Below are 24961 nucleotides of genomic sequence, written 5' to 3' on the forward strand. Positions count from 1 at the left end.
CAGGTTCAGTGTGAAGAAAATTTTCTATGGAACATATAAACGTTTTCTTTTTGAAGATACCAAGCTTGGATTGGGTGACCCTCGGATGTGTGGATTTTGACAAAGCAGCGGGAGGATCAAGGAACAATTGAGTGTCTCGCATGTTGGTTGTTGTGGCCACAGGTTCTCTTTGGTGCAAGCTAGAAGTTGCAGGAATTGGTATCTGTGTTGGTGGAGCACTATCATGTGGGTTGGATTCTCGTGAAGGAGATGGCATGGTGCTAGGATGTGATATGGCCTCTGTTTGTTGAGCATTATTAAGAGCATGTGACATGTCAAATAATAATGGATGAGAATGACTTACATTGGAAGTTGGTGTTGAATAAGGTGAAAAAGCTGGTGGACAATGAGAAGTTAAAGATGCCCTGTGACTTGGATGGTGGTTATTGTCCTGCAGTAAAACACTTAAGGAAGGAAAAGAATGGCTAGAGTTAGAATTGATGTGGGGCCCCCCTTTTTATCAAAATAAGGAAATACATTTTCATTAAATATTACATGTGGAGTAATATATATTTTACCCGTAGTAATATTCTGACATCTATATCCTTTATGATTTTGACTATTACCAATAAAAATACATTTTTCAGAGTGATAAGAAAATTTATTATTTTGATAAGGTTTGATAAAAGGATACCACTCACATCCAAATATTTTTAAAAAGAATAATCAAAGGATTTTCGAAATAATTTTTCAAGTGGGGACTTAAAATTTAGAATTTTTGTTGGTAATTTATTGATTAAGAAAACAGCCGTAGAACATGCATCCCACCAATATGTGAGAGGCATAGAACTATGTGCCAATAGAGACAAGGCAGTTTCAGTTATATGGCGATGTTTTCTTTCAATTTTATCATTTTGATTATGAGTGTGTGGACAAGGGTGCTGGAAATGTATCCCAAAATTATTTAAAATAATTTTTAATGGCCTAAACTCACCCCCCCCCCCCCCAAAATCAAATTTAAAAGTTTTAATGGTAGTTTGAAAAGTATTTTCAACCATAGTTTTAAATTGTAAAAATATTTTTGAGGCTTCAGATTTTAATTTCATGGGATAAATTCAAGAATAACAAGAATAATCATCTTCAAAAAGAATATAGTACCTATATCCCGCATTTGACAAAACAGGGGCTGGTCCCCACACATCAGAGAATACCATATCAAAAGGTGCATGACTTTTAGAATTAGATACTGATGAAAATAAACGATTCATTTTTCCTAAAGGGCAGGAATCATAAAATTCTTTATTATGTGAAATTGAGAATTTTTTATACTGAGAAGCAATAGATTTAAGAACAGGTAAAGCAGGATGACCTAGACGATAATGGCATAACTTATTGGAAGATAAATTTGCAGAAAAACAAGTAAACTGATCAACTTTATTGTCCACAGTGGCCAAAGAAACAATTTTTTTTGACTGCATGTTAGGCAAGGACACCTGATACAAACCATCTTTAAGGATTCCTTGTAGCAACACCTTCTTTGTAATCCGATCCTTCACAAACACAAAATATGAGTTTAATTCTACAATCGTATTATTATCAGATGTCAAATGTGCAATACTTAATAAATTTCTTTTGATTTGAGGCACATGCAAAATATTTTTAAGTATTAAATTATTAGAGGATTTGACAAGAGACGATCCAATATGATGAATTCTCAACCCTTGTCCATTACAAAACAGGGGCTGGTCCCCACACATCAGAGAATACCATATCAAAAGGTGCATGACTTTTAGAATTAGATACTGATGAAAATAAACGATTCATTTTTCCTAAAGGGCAGGAATCATAAAATTCTTTATTATGTGAAATTGAGAATTTTTTATACTGAGAAGCAATAGATTTAAGAACAGGTAAAGTAGGATGACCTAGACGATAATGGCATAACTTATTGGAAGATAAATTTGCAGAAAAACAAGTAAACTGATCAACTTTATTGTCCACAGTGGTCAAAGAAACAAATTTTTTTGACTGCATGTTAGGCAAGGACACCTGATACAAACCATCTTTAAGGATTCCTTGTAGCAACACCTTCTTTGTAATCCGATCCTTCACAAACACAAAATATGAGTTTAATTCTACAATCGTATTATTATCAGATGTCAAATGTGCAATACTTAATAAATTTCTTTTGATTTGAGGCACATGCAAAATATTTTTAAGTATTAAATTATTAGAGGATTTGACAAGAGACGATCCAATATGATGAATTCTCAACCCTTGTCCATTACCTACTACCAATTTGTCAGTTCCTCCATATTCAGATCTATGATGAATGTTAGTAGGATCCGCTGTTATGTGATTTGTTGCACCACTGTCCATCAGCCAATTAGGATTGGCTGCCTTAGAAGATGAATAATACGCATAATTGTTGCTATTATTATTTGATGACAAAGGGACAAAGTCTCGATCAAACCTGTGCCAACACTTAGCAGCAACATGACCTGACACCCTACACAATTGACAATAGACCCTAGAGCCACCTCCAGAACCATGGCCTCTACCTCTGCTGCCACGTCCTCCGCGAGCTCCTCTTCCACAACTTGATGACCTTTCATCCCAACTTGCTTCGTTTGACCCAACATAGTGGTCATTATTCCTAGAAGTAGCAATATTAGCCGACAAAATAGATTCTAAAGCAGTTTGCTATTGAAGCCGAATTTCCTGGCTTAACAATATGGCCTGAACATCTTCAATCTCGACTGATCCACTGATTGAATTTATATTTGCAGCTACTGGATCGTATTCAATTGGCAGCCCTTGAAGGACATGCATCACAAAATCATCAGTGGAAATTGAATAACCTGCCATGGTTAGATTGTCTGGTATCTCTTTCATTTTAGACAGATATTCAGTCATGGTAAGTGATCCCTTTCTCATAGATTGAAGTTGCAATTTTAATTGCATTAGTTTTGCCTTGGACTGATTTTCAAAAAGTTTATTTAGAAAGTTCCAAAGCTGAAAAAAGCTTACCGGTTTTGTAATCTAAGTTTGAACTTGAGGTGATACAGATGAAAGCATCCATCCCAAAAGTGCTTGATCCAAGCGTCTCCACAGCAAATATTCTGGGTTGATTTGTGTAGTTTGACTGGTGCCTTCTATAGCTGCAATCTCCATTGATGGCTCATAGAAAGCTCCATTAATAAAACCTTCAAGGTTACTGCCTATGATGGTAGGCAACATATGAGTTTTCCATGGTATATAATTATCATTCTGAAGCTGAAAGGAAAAAGTGTAATTTGGCAGAGAAACTTCATTAAGTTGTGGGAGTTTAGGAGATGAAATTGTAAGCTGAGAGATTTTTGCAAGCTCTGATACCATGATAAAATTGAAAATAATATGGTTGGAATAATTGTATTTCATTAACGTAGTGGTATTTATACAAGAGTCAAAGACTATGTGATAAGTCATATAAAAGTTACAGATAGACTTGCACATACAGATAGGTTTACATATTTATCTTAACTAAATCTATTAAGATATTTTATCAAGGTAACATAGGAGATTAAAAAATGTATTGCAAGCCATTAGAGAGACGAAGACGTTAAATAAGGTTCTATATACATCCAGGGATACGAAACCAAGATGCTTTAGTTTGGGGGCCCCAGTGTAAAAAAAAAAATGTAAATATATGTATTTTTTTTGATAATATTATAATTTCAAAATAAGATTTTTTTTTAAAGAACAAAAATGGCAAAAAAAAAATATATATATATATATACATATAATTAAGGAAAAAAATATAACATAAAGAAAATGTGTAAAAAAACAAAATTCAAGAAAATCTTTTTCTATTTGAACTAATATTAATATTTTAATAAAATATTTTGATGTGATTATTAAAGAAAAATTGCTTTTAAGTGCGTTTAATTATTAAATTAATTATAACATAGATGATGATAAAGAATATATAACAAGTTACACTTAGGGTATATAAAAAAGAGACAGAAAAGCAGACTAAAGTCAAAATCAAAATTTAGATGTGAATGATAAAACAAATTAATAGAAATTCTAATGGTAAATATTAGTTAAAACTATTTTCATCAAAGACATTTATTAAAACTAATACTAAAACTTAAGTACTAAATACATTTATCTTGGTTTATGACAACTTTACTATTAAGACAACCACATGGAATTGTTATTTGAGTGTATAATATTTTTAACTATTTATTAAATTTAAACTATTAATTAAATGAATTTCATTTTTAAAAAAACAATGGACATTTGTAGCTTGAATTAGAAGCACATGGACTTGTTATTTGAGTGTATAATATTCTTAACTATTTATTAAATTTAAACTATTAATTAAATGAATTTCTATTTTAAAAAAGCAATGGACATTTGTAGCTTGAATTAGAAGCTTATATATATGTATAGTAATATTCGATTAGATGATACTCTATTGGTAATTAGTATGGGGGGCCAAATTTCTATTTTTATTGACACTAAATTTGTTAAGAATAATTTAATAAGAAAGAAAATTAATAAATGAGAAGAGGGGTGCCATTGCCCCATAAGTCTGTCACAGTACACCACATTTTTTCACTCGGGAGCAACGAATGGCTATGTTGCCAATAAGACTCAAGTACAGAGATTCTACAATTACGAACTCTTTCTTTCTTCTTCCTCTTTTTTTTTTTTTTTTTTTTTTCATTAAAAAATAAAACATGTATTTCTGATTGATTATTTGCTCCGCGTTCCTCAAACCATATATTGTTATGACAAGTCCATCACCATCAACAGGAAAAGTCTTTGTAAAGTATTTCTGCATCAAGTGCGAGAAGTTGAAGTGTTGTTGCTGATAAGATTGCATTATAAGCTGCTAACACTAGTTATTAACTGCCTTATCCTGTGGGTAATTATGTATCGTATTAATACCCAATTTCGTCAACATATGAGGAGCAAGATCATGGGAGTTAATCTTCCGTTTATCAATCAGATTTAACTGAATCAATGTGCAGAAAGTAAATAATTGAACACCTAATATGGTGGATTTTAAAATACAAGTTACCCTAATGAAATTAGGGTTGGCAAAATTTCGAACAATAAAGCAAAGCTTAGAGCAACAAATCGGTTACTCTAAGAAAAGATAAATTATTAAACTATTTTCCAATCTGTTTTTCTCATACGCATTCAAAATCAATAAGATACTATCATGTATAATTCATATTATTTTTATGCACTAATCATTGTAAAAAAAAAAAAAAATTATTGAATAAACTAAAAGAAAGAATAAAACAAAAGCAATGGAAAGAAAATATCCTTATCTAAGAGCGTGCAACTTGCAAGTGTACTAAAATTGAAAATAATAAAAAATAATTTTAATGCTATAGATATCAATTTTATTAATTAGTAACCTATGTAATTATGACAAAAATAAAAAAAATTAATTTGTTTGCATTAGATTTCAATTATCCATTTAAAAGTTAGTGTATTTATATAACAAAATAATAATTTCAATGGTTGAGTATCCATATTTATATTTATAAAAATATAAATTCAAATTATAAAGGATAAAAATTTTTTAGATAGTTTATGAAATAAATTGTTTGTTCAAAAATAAAAAAAAATAAATTCATGTATTTATACAACAGTGTTACAATGACCAAAATATAAAAAATTTATCTATCAAATAATAAAATATTATTTAATTAATTTATTTATCTATTTAAAAGTTTAATTATTCAAATTTGGATATATAAATATACCAATCAAAGATATATAACGAATCTCATTTCACAAATATTATCTATCAGTATTCGGCGTCTGTAAAATTATTGTTAAATTGAAAGTTTTCTTTGAACTAGTTAAATTGAAAATGTTATGTAAATAAACTAAACATAACGACTTTAATGCGGAGATAATGGAAATCAGTAAAATGTTATGTAGAATGGTTTATTTAACTCGCTCTGACAACGTTGTCGCAATTATAGGCTTCCATGATTGGTTGTTAGGACCATTTTGATTTCTTTTCCAAAAACTAGAAAACAAATAGAAGACAGCCACAATAATCGTATTACGTGGCAGACTTATATCCGTGTATCCAGTACGATTTATCCTTGAACTTTGACCACGACGGGGCCCAAAATTATTTCTCATCCACATGGCAAGGCGTTTCTTTTTTTTTTTTCTTTTTTTTTTCTTTTCTTCTTCTTTTTCTTTTTTTTCTTCTTTTTTTTGGGCAAAGAATAAATTAGCATTTTTTTGGGGTCGCCTTACCATGTATGATTTTAAGAACAATTGTGTAGCTCATACATTATAATTACCTCATCTATTTTTTGTTTTTAAAAATTTTACGAAAATGAGTTTTATCACTGGCTAAAATTTTACTATTTCTGGATGACTAACAGGAAGAATAGGAGTTTTTTTTCAATTTCTTTTTTTTTTTTTTTTTTTTGGGGGGCCGAGTAACAGGTAAAGGAGGAATTATTAAAAGTAAAACAGAAGTGCCTTAATATTCCTGATCTAAAAAGATGGAAATCCAGTCGACCAAAGCAGCCTTTTTCTATTTATTCATTTATTTTACCTAAACCAAAAAGCGACCTTTTTTTTACTTACTTTGGAATGCTGCTGTACTTTTCCTGATAATAATTAGAAATATAATTAAAAAAAAAAGTGGATTAACTTTCACTCTTTCTCAAAAAAATTTTTTTATGATTTGAATAATCTAATTAACAATGATAATTAAAAGTATAATTTAAAATTTCGTAATAAAATCCTACTTTCTCATTCCTAATCAGTGTCATTTCCATCCTTCTACTTTTGATAACTATGACTTTTGGGATCTATATTCCATAGTATACATCCTGAAACTCTACCAAAAACAGTTGTGGTTCTCCATCAATTCTCTAGATAGCTAGTTTAAATTTTTGTACACATATTTCGTACTATTAGAGGAATTTCCCTTTCAATTTCTTTAATTTATCTCAAGTGTAATATTTTCTTATGTGATCAGTCCGGTATTTGATATTAAATTCCATTAGAGGACGAAACAATGAGGTCGCAAATGATGTAAACATTAACTGTAGTTGATTATCACAGCAAAAATAAATAAATAAAATTTATCATGTATTATTTTGGTGAATAAAAGTTGATCATGAATTACATTATTGGTGCCGATAACAATATTGATAACTTTTATCATAGAATATGTGTTGGAAAAACAATTTAATATATATATATATATATATATATATATTTTTTTTTTTTTGGGAACAATATAAACAGTTAAATGCTTTGCTTTCTCTTATACCCCAAGCAATCGAGATAGAGTAAAGATTTAATTCAAGGTTTGTTCCAGTTTTTTTTTTTTTTTTTTTTTTTTTTTTGGGAGAAAAGGGACTCAAGTCATCAGTTTCACACCTGAAAAACGATGAAATGATGATGACCGGAGATTACCTAAATAAATTGACAACCATGTTTCAGATTTTTAGATATTACCAAAAAACAGTTCTGGGATTTTAGATGCGTGTGGGGGTTAATTAAAGTGTGAATGGAATATTTAATATTATATTACTAATGTATATAAAATTTAGGTACATATATATATATATATATATATATATACATGGGGCGTCATGTAAATGATCTCACTCTACCTCTGTATGCAGGCTTTCGTCAGCTAACCAAATCAGTATAATTACATTGGTTAAGACTAAAACTGCCAATTAATTCATTGTATTATATAAAAACTTCTGAAGAGATAAGCCATACAGATATAAAAAACACGAGAAACAATTAATTATTTCAAAATTAAATAAAAAATTTATATTGATTTTGCTTATAGACGTGTACTCTTTAATCAGGGAAATCCTCGATTATTAATACCAAAGTCATTAAAGAAAACAAGTAAGGTCGCTTTTGGAAAGATTATTGAAAATTTTGTGTGAATATTTATTTATTTTTGCATTTACAAGGGGAGAGGGATTTCTTATCTAGGTCAAGGATTAAACCTTAGATCTAGAAGTATATTCTTGGTTGTACAACCACTAGGACAAGCTTATAAGTGCGTAAATTCCTGGTTTCGAATTCATGAGAAATTTATATTTTGTTTTATTAGCTTTCCCTTTGTACAAGTAATCACAGCTTGAGTTGCATAATGAAGTGAACTCTTGATCAGATTTCATGTAATTATTCTTGGCTTTGAATAAAATGATTTTCATGTAAAATCATGTCAGAGATATCTTGATACAAACGAAAAAGTAAATATTTTTAAGTACAATTATATACAAACTAATAAAATATGACATATAATACTTAGTTTATATTTTGATAGATTTTTTCGACTCAATAATGAATATATCTTGATAGATTCCTCTAATATTATTCTTTCATGGAGATACCATATGTTTGACGAACTTGTAATTAAAGATTAATTAATCATAATATCATATGTTTGATGAACTTGTAATTAAAGATTAATTCGTCATAATAGTCTTTTTTGGCTACCAAAATCTATCTATAGCCTCAGCAATGCAAAAGAAAATTATAAAAACATGTTATTTATATATATGGAGGGATTGATATATAATGAAAGGATTTTATAAAAAAACTTATGTATCAATCCATATCATTTATAAATAATGACATATTATTTTAATATTTCTTTAATTTTCAAATAAAACTTAAATAGAAAAGAAAAAATAAAAAAAACCATAAAATCACTTAGCTAGTTTTAGACTTCTTCATAATGAATAAACAAAATCAGTATAAAAGACCTAGTTTTTAGGTGTGAACTGGGTATGATATATAAATAATCAATAACATGGGGTTGAAAAAGACTAGCACAGAAACGATATAAAAAAACACTAGAACGGCCTAGCTGGTGAATGCATGAAAGAAGTTAATTAAACTATGGTCATACGGATTATCATAATATGAGATCAATTGCTCAAACAAAAAAAAAAAAAAAATTATGAGATCAGTTAAAGGATTGATTAAAGGATGGCTCGTATGCTAGCATTTATGGTTTTTTTTTTTTTGTGTTTTTTTTCTCCCTTTTTATTTGAGAGAGATTAAACACATAGAAATTGTTACTAAAATAGCGTCTGTAGTGGAAAAATGGAAAAATGGAATAGAATGAAACTCATTCTATTAACAGGTTCAAATGATTTTTTTTTTTTCTTTTTTTTCCTAATCACAAGATGGAGAAGAATGATTTTCGCCAAGATGAGGTTCGAAGTCATTAGGCAAAACTCAAGAACAGGTTCAAATGATTTTCAATTTAATGTTCTTGTTTTTCTTTACTTTATAGCTAGGCTTTTTCTTTTTTTTTTATTATTTTTTTAAAAATTTGTAGAAAAAAAAATATAAATGTTATCAAAGACAAATTGGATTAAATTAAGTAATCCATAGAAGAGAAAGATGAAAAAATTAATTAACGATTGTGAAAGTGGGTTGATGACAAAAATATATTGTCTATTTGTCAGAAAAAAATATTATTTATCATTAATGAAACCTACATGATATGAAATAATTTAAATTATTATTATTAAAAGATTTATTTTTGAAATTTTGATATAAAAATAATAAAATTAAATATCACAACTAAAATTTACTTTATAAACTATGATAATTATTAATAATAACAAAAAATAAAATTGTTTGTCATATCAACTGCAGTAAAAAGGTTAATAAGTAGTACACATGAGAAAAATATGTATGCAAAGTATAAAGACACATCTATTGTCTCTATACTTAGGCTTAGTTGAGTGGTCCAATACGCCTCTAGACCGATCCATGAGGAAAATTTCCATCTTCACAAATTGTAGTTAAAAAGATTAGAGGCCAATAAACCTCATAATTTTTGGTGATAATGAAAGGCGTTTGTCCTATTGAATAAAAATACAACAACGTACAGTCGTAAAACGCGTGAACTCTCAAACACCTTTAGAAAAATATTGGAATTCAAATAAAATTAAGATAGTACCACTACTTCCAAATGCTTGGTTGTTGGAATTTTAATTTTTATTGTTATTGTCTCTGTACGATCATTACCTGTAAACACTCTCTCTTTCGGTAGAAATTATGTTCACCTAGTTTATGAAGATTATACACATTATAAAATTCTATAAATAGGGGAAACCATATCACCCATACACAAAACACACTTCACAGAGAATATAACATTACTAAAGAATAATTTGATTATTGTGAGTGTGAGAGATGGAGGTGGTTCAAGTGCTACACATGAATGGAGGAATGGGAGAAACAAGTTATGCAAATAACTCCCTAGTTCAGGTATATCTAATATCTTTATACCAATAGTTAAATAGTACTCATGCATCAACATATCTTAGTAGTTAAATAATACTCATGCATCAACATATCTTAGTATACATCTACACACACACACACACACATCATTTTATCATTCAAATTGAATGTAATTATAATATCTTCTTTAAGATCAAATCTAATTTTTTTTTTTTTTTTTAATTCTTAGTTGTATTTGAACATGTTTTCGCAAAATAATTTTGATGAGAGCTTTGTGGGATTTGGGTTTTGACAGCAAAAGGTAATAACCATGACGAAGCCCATAATGGAAGAAGCCATAACCAGTCTCTACTGCAGAACCTTCCCAACGACCTTAACCATCGCTGACTTGGGTTGTTCTTCCGGACCAAACACTTTCTTGGCGGTTTCCCAACTCATCAAATCAGTTCAGGCGGTTTGCCGGAAACTTGGGAAGCAGCCACCCGAATATCAAGTGCTTCTGAATGATCTTCCTGGGAACGACTTCAACACCATTTTCAGGTCCATTTCGAGCTTCCAAGACAAGCTCAAAAACCAAATGGGCTCTAGCTTTGGGCCTTGTTTTTTCACCGGCGTTCCAGGTTCCTTCTATGGCAGACTTTTCGCTACCAGCACTCTCCACTTTGTCCATTCCTCTTATAGTCTCCAATGGCTTTCTCAGGTAAGTTTAGTTTAATTTCGTATCCAACCATATGCCATCATCAGTCACTTATAACCAATATGATTTCAACAACTTAAGCCTTGTGATTTGAACCACAAATATGTCTTGCATTTTGAGGTTCGTTATCATATTAAATTACCATTTATTTCAAGAGTTTAAATTGTTAATAGATGGATTAAGTATGTATAATAAATTAGTGTCTCATGAGATCAGGTTCCTGAAGGGTTGGAGAATAACAAAGGCAATATCTACATAGCCAGCACTAGCCCTCCGAGCGTGCTGAAAGCATACCGTGAGCAGTTTCAAAGAGATTTTTCGTACTTTTTGAAGTGTCGCTCGAAGGAACTGATGGGAGGAGGTCGCATGGTATTAACAATTCTAGGGAGGAAGAACGAAGATCCTTCAAGCAAAGATGGGTGTTACATTTGGGAGCTTATGGCTATGGCTCTCAATGACATGGTCTCTGAAGGAATTATAGAAGAAGAGAAACTCAACTCCTTCAACATCCCTCAATACACTCCGTCTCCATTGGAAGTCAAAGAAGAGGTTATAAAAGATGGATCATTCATCATTGATCGGCTGGAAGTTTCGGAGGTCAACTGGAATGCTTATGACAGTGAGTTTAGTCCCTCCGACACACTCGACGAAGGTGGATACAGCGTCGCCAAGTGCATGAGAGCTGTCGCTGAACCTTTGCTTGTCAGCCATTTCGGTGAAGGAATTATTGAGGAGGTGTTTCGAAGGTACAGGGAAATTGTGGCTGATTGCATGTCTAAGGAGAAGACCGAGTTCATCAATGTCACTATCTCCGTCACCAAAAGATGAGGATGATATATTCCATCTGTTTTTTTAAGATATAAAAATATCTATTACTGTATGTAATCGATAATGAAGGTCCTCTAGTATCCATTCGTGTTTATTGTTGCTTTTCTTGGTGTGCTTTATTTGTGGTCAGGTTTTCTAGGCTAGCTAAGGGCCTTGGGATGACTGCAGGTTGCAAGTTGTACGTGTTGTCGTTTTTCTTTTCTTTTTTTCAAATGTATTTCTTTGTGTTTGATTCGAGCAATTAATTAATGTACTTCCATGATTAAATTATGAAGACCACATGAAGTATGTTATCTCTGTCAACTTCATTATTCGTGCTCTATAGAGGATTTGGATTAGTTGGGATCTTATTGATACAATAAAGTGTTAAAAAAAGGTTTTCAATTGCTTGATTGAACTTTTAGTTTTAAATCATTACGCTTTGAGATAACAGCATCACCTCAGCCGTTAGAAAAATATTTCAAACAAATTATGTATATATATTATAAATATAAGTGCTACTTTTTGTTTTGCTTGAAAATATAAGTGCTACTTTTGGTAAAATGATTGTGGACTTCTCTATCTCTTCCCATCAAAATATATATTGGCTAATGCGGAAAAAGAAAATAAAACTTGCATATTGAACGCGTTTTTACTTTTTGTTCTAAAAATTCTATACTTAGTTTTGATTATTTTAGAATAAAAATTTTCATGGTATGAATTTTAGCTTTAAACATCATTTTATTTATTTATTTTTGTGAAAATTTTACTTTTTTATCGTACATAAAAAGAAGTAGACTATATTAATATATTTTACGTGAGCCACGACCCAGTGATTAGCCAAAAGCTACCGCAAGACCAAAAAACACTTGCAAAAGTCCCCGGAGTCAGTAAAGAAGCAATTAAACCAATTACTTTGCGTTTCACAGTCCACTAAAAAGAAATTAGGAAAAAAAAAATCCTAAAATTCAATTAATTTAATCTATATCATTAAGTTGGACAAATAAATAAAAAAAAAACTAATTAATTGAAGTAAGGATTAATTACATTATAATATCTGTACTTTACCCAAATTGCACATTAAACCTTAAAATTTAAAGCGTTTGACATTTGTTGCATTATGTTTTAGTTTTGATGTGTACTAGCCACGGTTACCCTTCTCTCTCGTTTGACCAAGTTCTCAGGTAACACTTTGAAGAGATTGAGGGGGCTTCTATTTCATCCAAGTCCTCCTCATCATATTAAACTTATTCCCTCTCCAATTTTAATTTTAATAAATCTCTAAATTTCCTCATCAATTTAATTCCACAAAACATTTATTATTACTAATTTTTTAATAGAACCACACAGTAAAGAGTAGTTTTCAAAGCTTCTTTTGAAGAAGCAAAGAAAAAGTTAGTCCAAACATAGTAGTAGTAATATGTATGAAGTCACCGAAGAAGAAAATAAAACGAATTGCTTTACGTTTCACAGGAAAATTAAATTCTTAAAACTTAGATATAAATAGTTTGAGCAAATATTGTGTCAAAAAACGAGAAAAAAAAAAATCAGCAAAAAATTTGATACGACTAGTACTAAAGAAGAGCCCAAATCATGTTCTGCAATGAATCTGCATTCCTTAAAGATTTCTAGAGGAGTGGGTTTCAGTGGGTTTGGGTCCTTTATAGGAGATGGAGGGCTTTCCATTCCCGTCATATAGCAAATTAATAGGCCCAAATCCTTCTTTTTTATTTAATGGACTTCAGAAAAGCTTGGGTCCCTTAAAACAGACTCAATAATCAAGGCCATGATGAGAACCACTAACGTCTCCACACTTAAATACCCCCAAAAAAGGGAATACCCCAAAGAAGGGATAGCCAAAAGTCTCTGCCAATTACATTCGATATTCCTAAAAAGGAAAATAAAATACAACCATAATATTTTTTTATCATTAAAATAAAAAAATACACCATAATACAGTTTTATAATTTTTTTCACTAATATATAGTTTCTCTTAAAATTGTCACATCTTAATATATCTCCCTCATTGCCAGCTATTTTAGGACCAATAATCCACCATGCACTGTTTCAAAATCACTTTTTTTTTTTTTTTTTTTGGGGAACCATAAAAGGCAACTAGCTAGAGCTTTCGTCACCAACCTGTAGAGTCAAAAAGTACTTTTTAAAGCGATTGGTCTTTGCTAGGATGACGACTTTGATAGCAATAAAATAGTACAATAAGAACATGATTGCCAAACGCATTATTTTATATGCACAAGCAAAAGAAAAGCAAAAACAACCGCACCTCAAAATTATTGCGGCCTTAAACGCAAACCAATTACATCTACGTTTCATGGCTTTCCAATTCCCTCTTTGAGTGGTTCATAGTTGAGCCAGTCTTCTTTGTAATGGAATTTTCCTTCATTTGCATTTGCAGATTTATATACTACGCAAATTTTGCGTTAAAGCATTGCATACATACCTAATAGCATCATTCTGTTGTCCCTACCCATTTTCAAGATTCCGCAGATTCCTTGACCATGCCCACAAAAGTCAAACAAATTTGGTATTCTTATTCATCATGCATAAGTGGGTTTTTTACAATATTGGATCTCTTTTCTGTAATCTTGAAGTTCCAAATATGGACTTCCTAAGCTTAAAGTTTAAAGCCCACTTTAACTGGGGAGGTAAAAATATGATGCTTGAAAGATATGGACATTTTTTATTTCACTTTTTGTCTCGCTGAAATTCTAAACATAAGTAAATCTCCAGTAGTTCCACGGAAATGAAATGCTAAACATAAGTAAATCTCCAGTAGTTCCATGGAAATCTCTGATGATTATTCTAAAGTTCCATGGAAATCTCTGATGATTATTCTAAAGTACAAGCAATTTGGTAATCTCTGATTATTCTAAAGTACAAACAATTTGGTAATATCTGATTATTCTAAAGTACAAACAATTTGGTTAAGTGTGTGTGGTTGTGGAAGTAAAAATTTGTACATGTACTTTAGCTTTGAGGTCAGCAATTAGTGGCTGTGCAGAAAAATGCATGGCAAAAGTGAAAATGCACATTGCTTATAGAACCCATTTCATGAGGCCCCCACCCTTGCACTCAATTCCTCTCAGAAACCCAACCTAGAATGAATGGGTCACAGCACCACATGCCCCCTTGGAGGACACGTGTCCACCACCCGTGATCCTCCACATGATAAAGAACAAGGACAGCTACACCATCCCATATTTTTCCAATCCAGGTAACACTGATTTGATAAACCTAAAGGTACGTCCCTACACATTTGGGAAGTTTGGGGACCAAAATTGATGTGTCATAATTCAACCAAATGCACTCCAATATATTAAAGTGTTTTTCTACCTTCTTTTTATTTATTTATTTATTTTTTTATTTCCTTGCTGATTGAACCTAATTGGACAGTCTATGTACAATTTTAACTTGACCCATTTAAAGACTTTCATAATCAACATGAAAGAAGGGTCTGATTTGTACGTTAAAGTCAATAAAAAAGGGGAGAAAAAAAAAAAAAAAGTGATATGTAATAGCTACGTGTCATTCATATCCATCGTATGGTGCCCACTTCTATAATTGTCCTAATCTTTGTAACAACAGGACAAACTCCAATTTCAGCATTTGAAGGAAACTTTACACTCACAAAGTGGACTGGATAAGGCAAAAAATACACCTATCACCGTGGTCTAAGCTTGATTTCTCTCGTTTAATCAAGCAATTCTAGTGAATAATTTACGATCCAAGTTAATCGCTTCCACTGTCCTACCACAATGCATCATCATCAATGATACTGAAAAGTCAAATGTATCTTGAATTTCCATGATAACGGATATAATAAAAAAATGAAAAAATTGGATAGAATCATAAAAAATTAAAAAAAAAAAAAAGCGCAAAAGAATTAAATTATTGAAAATTTGCCTTTAAAAGAGCACCGAGACACCCTTCTAGTTTTAGAATGATGAAGACAAATTATGATACAAAAAACCAGTATGGATGTAGAGAAAGTTTTCCACATGAATGGAGGCACTGGCCACACCAGCTATGCCAAAAACTCCTCATATCAGGTCTCTTTCTTTCTCTATTTCTTTCTTGCTGGACCGTGATTATAGTTAATTAAAATTTTCTCTCTCTTTGCTAATCTCCTTCTTCTACATTTTTTCCCCTTTTTTTTTTAATTTTTTTATACAGAAGAAAGCTTCTGATTTGGTGAAGCATATAACCATAGAAACGGTACAACAACTCTATCTCACAACCACTCCAAAAAGCATTGGTATAGCTGATTTGGGTTGCTCTTCAGGACCAAATACCTTGTCTGTAATCAAAGATATAATTCAAGCTGTCCAAAGGACAAGTCTAAAAATGCTGCAGCAAGCAAGAACACCAGAATTCCGTGTATACTTAAACGATCTTCCTACAAATGACTTTAACTCAATCTTTAAGTCCTTACCAGACTTTTCAAAGGAATTTAACAAGGACAGAAACGGTGGTGGGTGTACAAGCTCTATCTTTATAGGAGGCTATCCTGGTTCCTTTTACGGTAGACTCTTTCCCAACAGCTGCTTGCACTTTGTCTATTCCTCCTACAGTTTGCACTGGCTCTCCAGGGTGTGAAAATTTTTGTTACATGTTTATTTATTCTTTTGCCTTTTCTGATCCTGTCTTTTACTAAAAGCACTGCTTAATTAATTATTGTAACAATTAAAGCATAGTATATTGTACTATATATCATGTAGATTCCTCCAGGACTATACAACGAGCAGGGCAAGTCCATAAACAGAGGCACTGTTCACATTACCAAAACCAGCCCATTGGAGGTGTCTATAGCATACTCGAAGCAGTTCAAGGAGGATTTTTTTTTGTTCCTTAATTCAAGGTCTGAAGAGCTTGTTGCAGGTGGAAAAATGGTTTTGATCTTGTTGGGAAGAGAAGGTCCAGATCATATTGACAGAGGCAACTCTTTCTTGTGGGAACTTCTATCCCGCTCTTTTGCCATATTGGTATCCAAGGTAGTTTTAGTTTGCTAATAATTCGTAAATTCGTCAAAAATTGATTGTTTTTAAATTCTTTTTTTTTTTAATATATATATATATATATATATATATATTTTTATTCTTAGGGAAAAGTTGAGGGAGAGAAAGTGGATTCGTATGAGGTTCATTTTTATGCACCATCGAAGGAAGAAATAGAAGAGGTAGTGAAAAGAGAAGGTTCATTTGAAGTGGATCGGCTAGAGATGTTGAAAATTGATAAGGATGAGGATGAGGACTACAAGTTAGAGAGCCATGGAACAAAAGTTGCAAGAGCTGTTAGGAGTGTACAAGAATCCTTGATCTGCCACCATTTTGGAGAAGGAATTTTAGATAGTTTATTTGAGATTTATGGAAGAATGATCGATGAAGAAATGAATAAGGAAGAAATTAGGCCAATCACTCTTGTTCTTGTTCTTAGAAAATTATGAATTTTTGGGTTAAGGCGTGGAAAAAGTGGCAATCATGGAAATGAGAAAAAGTTGTTTTAGCATTATTATTGCAACAACCATTGATATGAGCCTGCTGATAGTCAAGTCAGTAGTCTTTGAAAAAAATAAATAAATAAATTGCAAAGTTTATGTGGTCCATTTATACGTGGCATTATTGGAGCATCTTATCAAGGATAATTTATTTCAGTACTTTGTATTATAGAAAATACATAAATATATGAAGAAAAAAAAAATATATATATATATATATACACCTTATCTCATCCCACTAATTAATTTTGTGAAGTTTCTAAAATTGGAATGATGGATCCTTTTGGCTTGTCCTGGTGGTTTACACGCCTCTGCTCCCTATTGTATCCAAGCAATTCTTTTCAAGATAATCATTAGTGGTTTTCAGCGTTTTGGTACCAAATGTTATTGACATTATGAATGTTCTAAGTCATACAAATTAATAATATCTGGAAAAACAAAAATTATTTTGAAAGAAACACAAACTGGTTCAGTATTCAACTTGTACGAATTTAGGACTTGTATATCATTTTGTTGATATTAATTGTCCTTATAGATCCATATTAAAAAATATTAAAAAAAAAATTTGTCCTCATGCTTCGAAAAAGAAAAAGAAAAAAAAGATTGTCCTTATGAGTCAAAAGGAACGAATCTAAGGGAACTTTGCTAATGAAAAAGTGTTCACGTTTACTTGGAGAGCCTCGAGAAAGCCAAGGGAATAATGTAGTTAATTGCTACATCTCAGTTTTTTGGAATCAAGTTATTGTTTTATTTGTGTTCCAGGAGACAGTTGAGTTTGTCCAAAAAAATGAAAAAAGGAAAAAAGGTTGAGTTTGAATGAAATTTGGAAATATCAGGTTGATAATATCCACGACTCCAAATCTCATATTTCTCCCATCCTAATTTAAGATATACCAAAAATATTATTTGTATGGATAATAATATTTATTAAAAATATATTATTTATCATTACTGATAAATAATTTTATATATCAAATAATAATTTAAATAATTATAATTAAAAAAGTTATTTTTAAAATTTTAAAATAAAAAATAATTAAATTAAAATTTATCACATAAAAATGTTAGGACACATAGCAATGTTTTTTTAATCTAAGCATAGGCTAATTCAAATTTAAATTGGGCAAGCTCATCTCTCTCCACGGTGAAGACCATAGTCTGTGCTTCAGGTCCATGAACAGATGGGCTTACGGTCGGAACTGTTTGGCCTAAATATCCTTCCAACGAATATCAATATTCAAAGGAGGATTTCAATTTAAGACATGAGCTTTTTAGATAATAAATATGATAATAAAAAAATGTTTTTTGATAATATGAAGATCTTATCTAATCTATATTTGTTATTTCAATTGCCCAACATTTTTTTAATGGGAGGTACCTAACCTTTAACCATACCCACTATGACTTGTGACGAATAATGTGAAATTATATTAACTCCTAAAGAAGCTTGTGTAGATACAACCATGAAGCATATATATTTATATACATGTATGTATATATATAATAATAAGTTTTTTTTTTTCTTGTTTGAAAAAATATAATAACAAGTTATACGAGAGTTAGAAGTCGAATTTTAAACTTACCTAAAAAAGATGCGAGTTTACAGTGATAATAAATATATATATATATATATATATATATACTTGAAAGGGAAAAAAAAAAAAAAAAAACTTATATATACTCTTGCTTTCTGAAAGGTGGAAGATTACCGTTGACCTTCATACATAATCAACATCATATACCTAAACCATATACTATACATAGAAACTTCATACGTGTTCCAAAATGTTGGAATCATTAATTAACTGTGACAATAACCCTCACAAAAAAATAATAATAAAAAAAAATAAAAAACTGTGACAATGACGACAAACTATTATTTTATTGGTACAAGGATATATATATATATAGCGAGAGAGAGAGAGAGAGAGAGAGAGAGAGAGAGACCATGACCATGAAAATCTTCAAAATTCGTTGATTAATCCCTCTATTTTCAACCGGTAGACAAATTAATCTCAAAGATCGATCATGTTCCTAGACCATCAAAACTGAGAAAGTTGGAGGACATGAATTTATATATACATATATATGTATTTATATATGTATATGTATAAATACCTATAAAAATGGGATATATGTGTACAATAATATAGCAGGCTTAGCACGGACACAATTATTGGAAAGTATATAAAGGTGAAGAAGAGGGAAGAGGGAACATGAGCATGCTGATGCTACAGTGGATGTCCAAGACTCCAAGGGGGCCCTATATATAAGATGAACTAGTCCAATAACCGAATTGGACGAAGATTATATAACTAGTAATTCAATTGGTCAATTTTAGGAAAAATTCCTTTAAACTATTGCATTAATCAATCATATATATTATATGCTTATCCAATGCCAATCCCTCTGAACTCCTACGTTCTATTTCAATCAAAGCAGTGTTGAAACCAGTGAAAGGGACGTTTCTTTCTTGCATGCCAAGCTTATTATTGTGCTGAGATAATTACTTAATTATCTCCTTTACAAACACCTATCAGATTGATTGGTTTGCTATACTATTTCAATTATTATAAGGATGTATATGCTCTTCACAAAATTTCATTTGTATGATTGTAGTCCCTACTTACAATAATATGTAACTATCTTTTTCTATCAAAATTTTGTTTTCAGCGAGAGAGAAAAGACGACCTACCAAATCTACTTGCAGTCTCAGCTCCATTTCATTCAAGATTCAACTACTTGATGTAAACCCTTTTTTTTTTTTTTTCACCCAAAAAAAAAAAAAAAAAAGGAGAGTATGATTATGACAAAACCCTATACGTACGTCTATTTCTGATCTAGCTTTATTTTTATCTTCTCCATATTTATTTTTCAGACTGTTTTTGAATTGGTCTCTCGCTTTCTTTTTCTCTTTATAATTTCTCTTTTGTCAAACTTGTACGTAGGGACCCCTTTCTTTACCTGTTGTGGCAACTTTTCTGATAGACACGTGCTTGGTACAAATGGAACCACTACCATTCAGGGTGGTGTGTTCTTGTATTCGTTTTTTCATTGTTCTAAAATTTTCTCTGACAGTGATTGATTTCTTGTCAATCAAATTTTATATTGGGACTCGAAATGCGTTACATTTATTTTACTTCCCAAGCTTTTTTTTCCACAAGAAGATGATAGGGGAAGACGACCAAATTGAGATTTCTACTTGTCCCGTATGTATGATCAACCATGATGGCTCGAAGGGCAAAAACTCTCTCTGTGTCTCTCTGTTTCCATGACTGATGTCTGTGACTATGCAAGGCGTTGGATTTGATGATCGATGAAAAGTGGTTGAATTCAGTACCCATTAAACTTGAAAATGAATTTAGAATATGGGTTTATTCCAAAACACATCTAGGAAGATGGACCATCAGAAAACAAAAAGTGCCAAAATGGATAGAACTCTAAGCACGATTATAAGCTGGAATCCTGGAATCTGATCCACTGATTCAGCAAACAGTCCTATCCGAATAGGGAATGGAAGCAAAATTTAACGTAGACCAACCAAAAAAACAGCAAAATTTATGAGCAATTTTTATGTTCTATTTGCTGACTTAAGGCAAAGGAATAGATGCCCTCTTTTTATGGCTAGTATTTGTCAAGACAAACTGACTAAATTCAAATTACGTGAAAGAACACGTATTATTACTGCATTTTAATTAAATTTTGTTATGCTTCTAAAGTATCTAAAGTTTGAACCTAAATTTGTCTTGGTCCTACTCTCCTACTGCATATATTCTAATTCTACTTTATTAAGTCACACAATTTAATGGAAAGAAGTGGATTTGAAGAATATTTAGAGTTTATTTTACTTTGACAAGTGGGACAAAAGCATCTCTCATAAATAGAGGATATATGAAAAAAGAATATATAAAAAATAATAGTCGATAAAAGAGTATACCTGTCTATGAGTCAGCATGCTAATGAAATTTCTCCATGAGAATAATAGAATTATTCGAATTATCATCAATAATTATCAAAGTTCTTAATTACTAAGTGTTAAGTAAATAAATAAGCAACAAGAAAAACTTTAGATGCAAATTTTAGCGAGGCCTTGAAATCCTTAGAGAACCATAAAGAATAATGAAATTGCTAAAAGTCCAAAGGAGAATTCTCATCTAGGGTAACCTAACCTATAGCAGTTTCTTCCAGACCTTCTTTCCCTATTTGGTTTCTGTCAATAATTACAGTTCATGTTTTAAGAAATCAATTGGTCATGGGCTGTATGATGATATTATTCACCAATGTCCCCCACTAACAGTTATACCTTTGCATTTCCAATCCCAATTAGATTGATGATTAATTAGAAACTTCCAATTATCCCATTATTTTTTTTCCCTAATTTCTGAAAAAATAAAAATGTAAACAAAACAGATACCAGTACCACCATACAGAATGAGAATGAGCGTTGAGAATTTCGATGGATAAAGGGTTCTTTAGGCGTTCAACTTTTAGCCAAAATAATTGTGGGTGTCTTATATAACAAACACTCTTTATGGAAAATTTCCTAGAGGATAAGAGCCCAAATAGCTAGTGTTAGTACACACCATTATAATCAAAACCCCTATTATATAGAATATATTACATTCCTTTGCAAAAAGACATTATCTAGCTGGCACCCACTACTACCTATTTCTCCCTCTGCTTATATAATATATATATATATATATATATATATATAATTAAACAGAGACACAAAGAAAGGAAATCAAGGAAAAGAAAGATAAGGTGTTTGAAATGTCTCTAAGAGAATGTTAATGGAAAACAAAAGTCATGTAATAAGATTGGTAAAAATCTCCCTTTAGAATCCATTAACTACTTTAGCGATACAAAATGTTGCCCTTCCTGGTGGACCTACTTATTACCAACCTTAACAACGAAGCCAAAAACAAAACACAATAACATTTACGTTTACACATTTGGAAAAAAGAGAATATGGGTAGATCTGGAAATTGAAAATCTATTCTTGATTAGTGGTGTTGAAGTGACATTTTCATTGAGAGATGGTTATACTAAAGTACAATTTGCTTTGCAATTTGCCTTATAATTTTAAGATGATTGGTGCTATTTTCCACCACAAATTAAAGCTTGGTGTTGATGTGAGTGTGACTGACTAAATTATTGATCATTCCTAGAAGAAGCAAAGTATGTGGACTTTTTATAGGAATTACTCTTTCTTGACAAGAATCAAGTTTGTAATTAGATAATCATTGATTGGAAACCACCTGATATAAATACGGACGTTTAATCACTACATTAATTTCCCAGCTTGAGCTTCTTTATTCATTTATTTGTTTGTTTTGTTCAGGATTTCTGTAAAATTAGAATTGCCGTATTCGATAAGTCTAAATGAGCATTTTATAATATATTAAAAAAATATGGAAAATCTCAAAATAGCTGAACAAAACGACAATGACAATTGGCATTAATACTGGTTTAATGGCAAAGGAACTTTGTAAGTTTGTGATATTGCTTTTTTTCCTCTTTTTTTTTTTTTTTTTTTTTTTTTTCTTCTCCAATTTCCAGTTCATGACTGATACCACCGCTTGCAAGGCATATGCACGCACATCCTCACTGCAAGGGAACTTCGAATTCAATTCCCTCCGTAAAAAGTAGGACTAAACCAGCACTAAGCCTATCTCTTATATGATCACGTATGCCAAAGTAAAATTTTTATCTTTTAAAATGAAAAAAAGAAAAAAAGAAAAAAAAAAAGGGTAAATATCTTTTTTGGCGTTTAATCTTTAAACAAAAATCTGATACAAATCCTCACACAGGAGCTGCGCTGATCAAAGCAGGGAAAATAATATTCCTATTCTCAAAATCAGATAAACCGTCAGATTTATCTCGATCAACGGTCCGATCAATACACAGATAGCAAAACATATTATAAAATTAAACTTTCATTTTTTTTTCATTAAAAAAAAAAAGGAAAAAAACTCTTATTCAGCATTTTTTTTTTTTTCGCATTGATTATAAGAGAAATTAACTAGCAAGCAACTACTGCTTTTATCCCATTTTTAGTGAAAATTGAGAAATTAACTCTGTACACGGCAGTACACAGTTTGAGCCTCGCGAGAAAATTTAAAAAAAAAAAAATAGCTAATATAATTTTCTTTTGACAGCTTTCGTATTTTAAAAAAAAAAAAAGAAAAAAGAAAAAAAGATTAGTACGGATTCATTTCAGCTCTGATTTGGAAGCACGATCGAAAGGGACTCCTGACGACGAAACCTCAACTGCTTTGCTATGAAGGCCTCCACGGTGCGATTGAACTCATCGTCACTCAACTTGTCCTGCGGGTAAAGCTTTTCCGGCGGACAATCCTCACCGGATTTTGTAATATTCACGAATTTCTCCGTCTCGGATCGCCGGAGCTCTCCATGATTCTTCACAGAGCACTCTCGATTGAACTTCTCAGACTGAGTCCTCCTGTAAGATTTCGGATGATCGGAATCTGGATTGGAGTCCGTATCAGTTTCAACTTCATTTTGAGTGGCCGTCGTCGTGTTCACCTCGGAGATTATCTGCTTGTCGTCGTACACAATATTCTCTGTCGCACTCGATTGAGTCTCGCTTTCAGATTCTGACATTGTACGTTCGCTGCTGCTGCTGCTGTTTCTGGTAATTTCCTCGTAGAGTTCGGCTTCGACGCTGTTAGCGCTCTGGTTTTGGCCAGAGAATTTCCCAGATTTGGCAATGAGAGAGACGATGATTCCATTACAGAGGATGAAAACGAAGAGAGGGCTAACGATGACGGTCAGGAGCTTCCGGAAGTACTCGCCGGAGATCTTGACGGCGAAAGGGAGACGAGTGAAGGTCCATGAGAGGACTAGCAGGGCAACAAAGAGTTCCGCGAAACGAAACACCTTTGCGAGACTTCGAAGGCGATTATATTTACGCATAGCGCTGGCCTTCTCAGCTTTCACGTTGTCGAAATCGAATGTATCCATTGAGAGAGATAGATGGACAGAGAGGGAGAGCAAAAGCAATTAAAAAAACTGTAAGAATTTTTTACGCATTGGCGAGGAAAAGTATTTATGGCGACGAGGTTTTGGAAGGTGATTTTCCAGGAAAAGCTAGCTGAGACGGAGGGAAAGAATTGGTAATGGAAATAAATGGAAAAGAAAATCTTGTTACTTGGAAGAAGAGAAAGCCAGAGAGGAAAATATATAATAGAAAATTGTAATAGTTTAATAGATTATACAGTTTTTTTCACAGTGAGAGAGAGACTGAGTCTGAGAGCAGAGAGGGGCGTGTGTCTGGGGAAACGATTGCTTCAGCTTCAGAAAACTGAACCCTCTCTGCGGACAAATCTTTGCCTTTTATGGCCTCTTCAATATGAACTTTTTTCTTTTCATTTCTTTTTTTTTTTTTTTTTTTCAATAAATCAACAATTTATTTAATTATAAATTAAAAAAAAAAAGAGATTATGGGTCTTAATCAAACCAAAACCAGCCAGCTTTAAGCGTCAGGCGAGCAAGAGTAAAGTGTTCGTCTTTTCGAGTTTCTAACCATGTTTCGATTAAGTGGGGACCTCAGCGGATGTGCCACGTGTATATCTTTGTCTTTTCTAATCTTTTTTGTTTTTTTGGTTGATTAGATTTTATCTTTTCTTAATGCTTCGCTCCGTGTGTTTTGGTTGTTGGTTTTG

At 31.7% G+C, this 24961-nt stretch overlaps 3 protein-coding genes and 1 long non-coding RNA gene across 4 annotated transcripts; 2 read left to right on the forward strand and 2 right to left on the reverse strand.

The window, feature by feature from the left end:
• Positions 1–2392: 2392 nt before the first annotated feature.
• Positions 2393–3444, reverse strand: LOC125423899 (uncharacterized). The gene is made up of 2 exons (XR_007242657.2): positions 3010–3444; positions 2393–2795 (listed from the first exon to the last, which is right to left on the reverse strand). It is a non-coding gene; the product is annotated as an uncharacterized LOC125423899 (long non-coding RNA).
• Positions 3445–10118: 6674 nt separating this feature from the next.
• On the forward strand, positions 10119–12082 carry LOC107424658 (S-adenosyl-L-methionine:benzoic acid/salicylic acid carboxyl methyltransferase 3). The gene is made up of 3 exons (XM_016034503.4): positions 10119–10278; positions 10550–10954; positions 11168–12082. Exons 1-3 carry the CDS (start codon positions 10204–10206, stop codon positions 11777–11779), a joined length of 1092 nt encoding a protein of 363 aa, XP_015889989.3. The 5' UTR covers positions 10119–10203; the 3' UTR covers positions 11780–12082.
• Positions 12083–15670: 3588 nt separating this feature from the next.
• On the forward strand, positions 15671–17381 carry LOC107424660 (probable methyltransferase TCM_000336). Its single transcript, XM_016034506.4, has 4 exons — positions 15671–15828; positions 15953–16369; positions 16498–16770; positions 16881–17381. The coding sequence occupies exons 1-4, from the start codon at positions 15736–15738 to the stop codon at positions 17220–17222; spliced, it is 1125 nt and encodes a 374-aa protein (XP_015889992.3). The 5' UTR covers positions 15671–15735; the 3' UTR covers positions 17223–17381.
• A 5528-nt stretch (positions 17382–22909) lies between these two features.
• On the reverse strand, positions 22910–24686 carry LOC107424669 (uncharacterized). Its single transcript, XM_016034517.4, has one exon. It carries the CDS (start codon positions 24258–24260, stop codon positions 23493–23495), a length of 768 nt encoding a protein of 255 aa, XP_015890003.1. The 5' UTR covers positions 24261–24686; the 3' UTR covers positions 22910–23492.
• Positions 24687–24961: the final 275 nt, after the last annotated feature.

The sequence above is a fragment of the Ziziphus jujuba genome, chromosome 7 (assembly GCF_031755915.1).
Source record: "Ziziphus jujuba cultivar Dongzao chromosome 7, ASM3175591v1".
Taxonomy (NCBI): domain Eukaryota; kingdom Viridiplantae; phylum Streptophyta; class Magnoliopsida; order Rosales; family Rhamnaceae; genus Ziziphus; species Ziziphus jujuba.

Coding starts and splice junctions, on each gene's coding strand:
- LOC107424658 (XM_016034503.4), top strand. CDS start 10,204: ATGGAGGTGGTTCAAGTGCTACACATGAATGGAGGAATGGGAGAAACA. Junction 10,279..10,549: donor CAAATAACTCCCTAGTTCAG/GTATATCTAATA, acceptor GGGTTTTGACAG/CAAAAGGTAATAACCATGAC. Junction 10,955..11,167: donor GTCTCCAATGGCTTTCTCAG/GTAAGTTTAGTT, acceptor TCATGAGATCAG/GTTCCTGAAGGGTTGGAGAA.
- LOC107424660 (XM_016034506.4), top strand. CDS start 15,736: ATGATACAAAAAACCAGTATGGATGTAGAGAAAGTTTTCCACATGAAT. Junction 15,829..15,952: donor CCAAAAACTCCTCATATCAG/GTCTCTTTCTTT, acceptor TTTTTTATACAG/AAGAAAGCTTCTGATTTGGT. Junction 16,771..16,880: donor TTGCCATATTGGTATCCAAG/GTAGTTTTAGTT, acceptor TTTTATTCTTAG/GGAAAAGTTGAGGGAGAGAA.
- LOC107424669 (XM_016034517.4), bottom strand. CDS start 24,260: ATGGATACATTCGATTTCGACAACGTGAAAGCTGAGAAGGCCAGCGCT.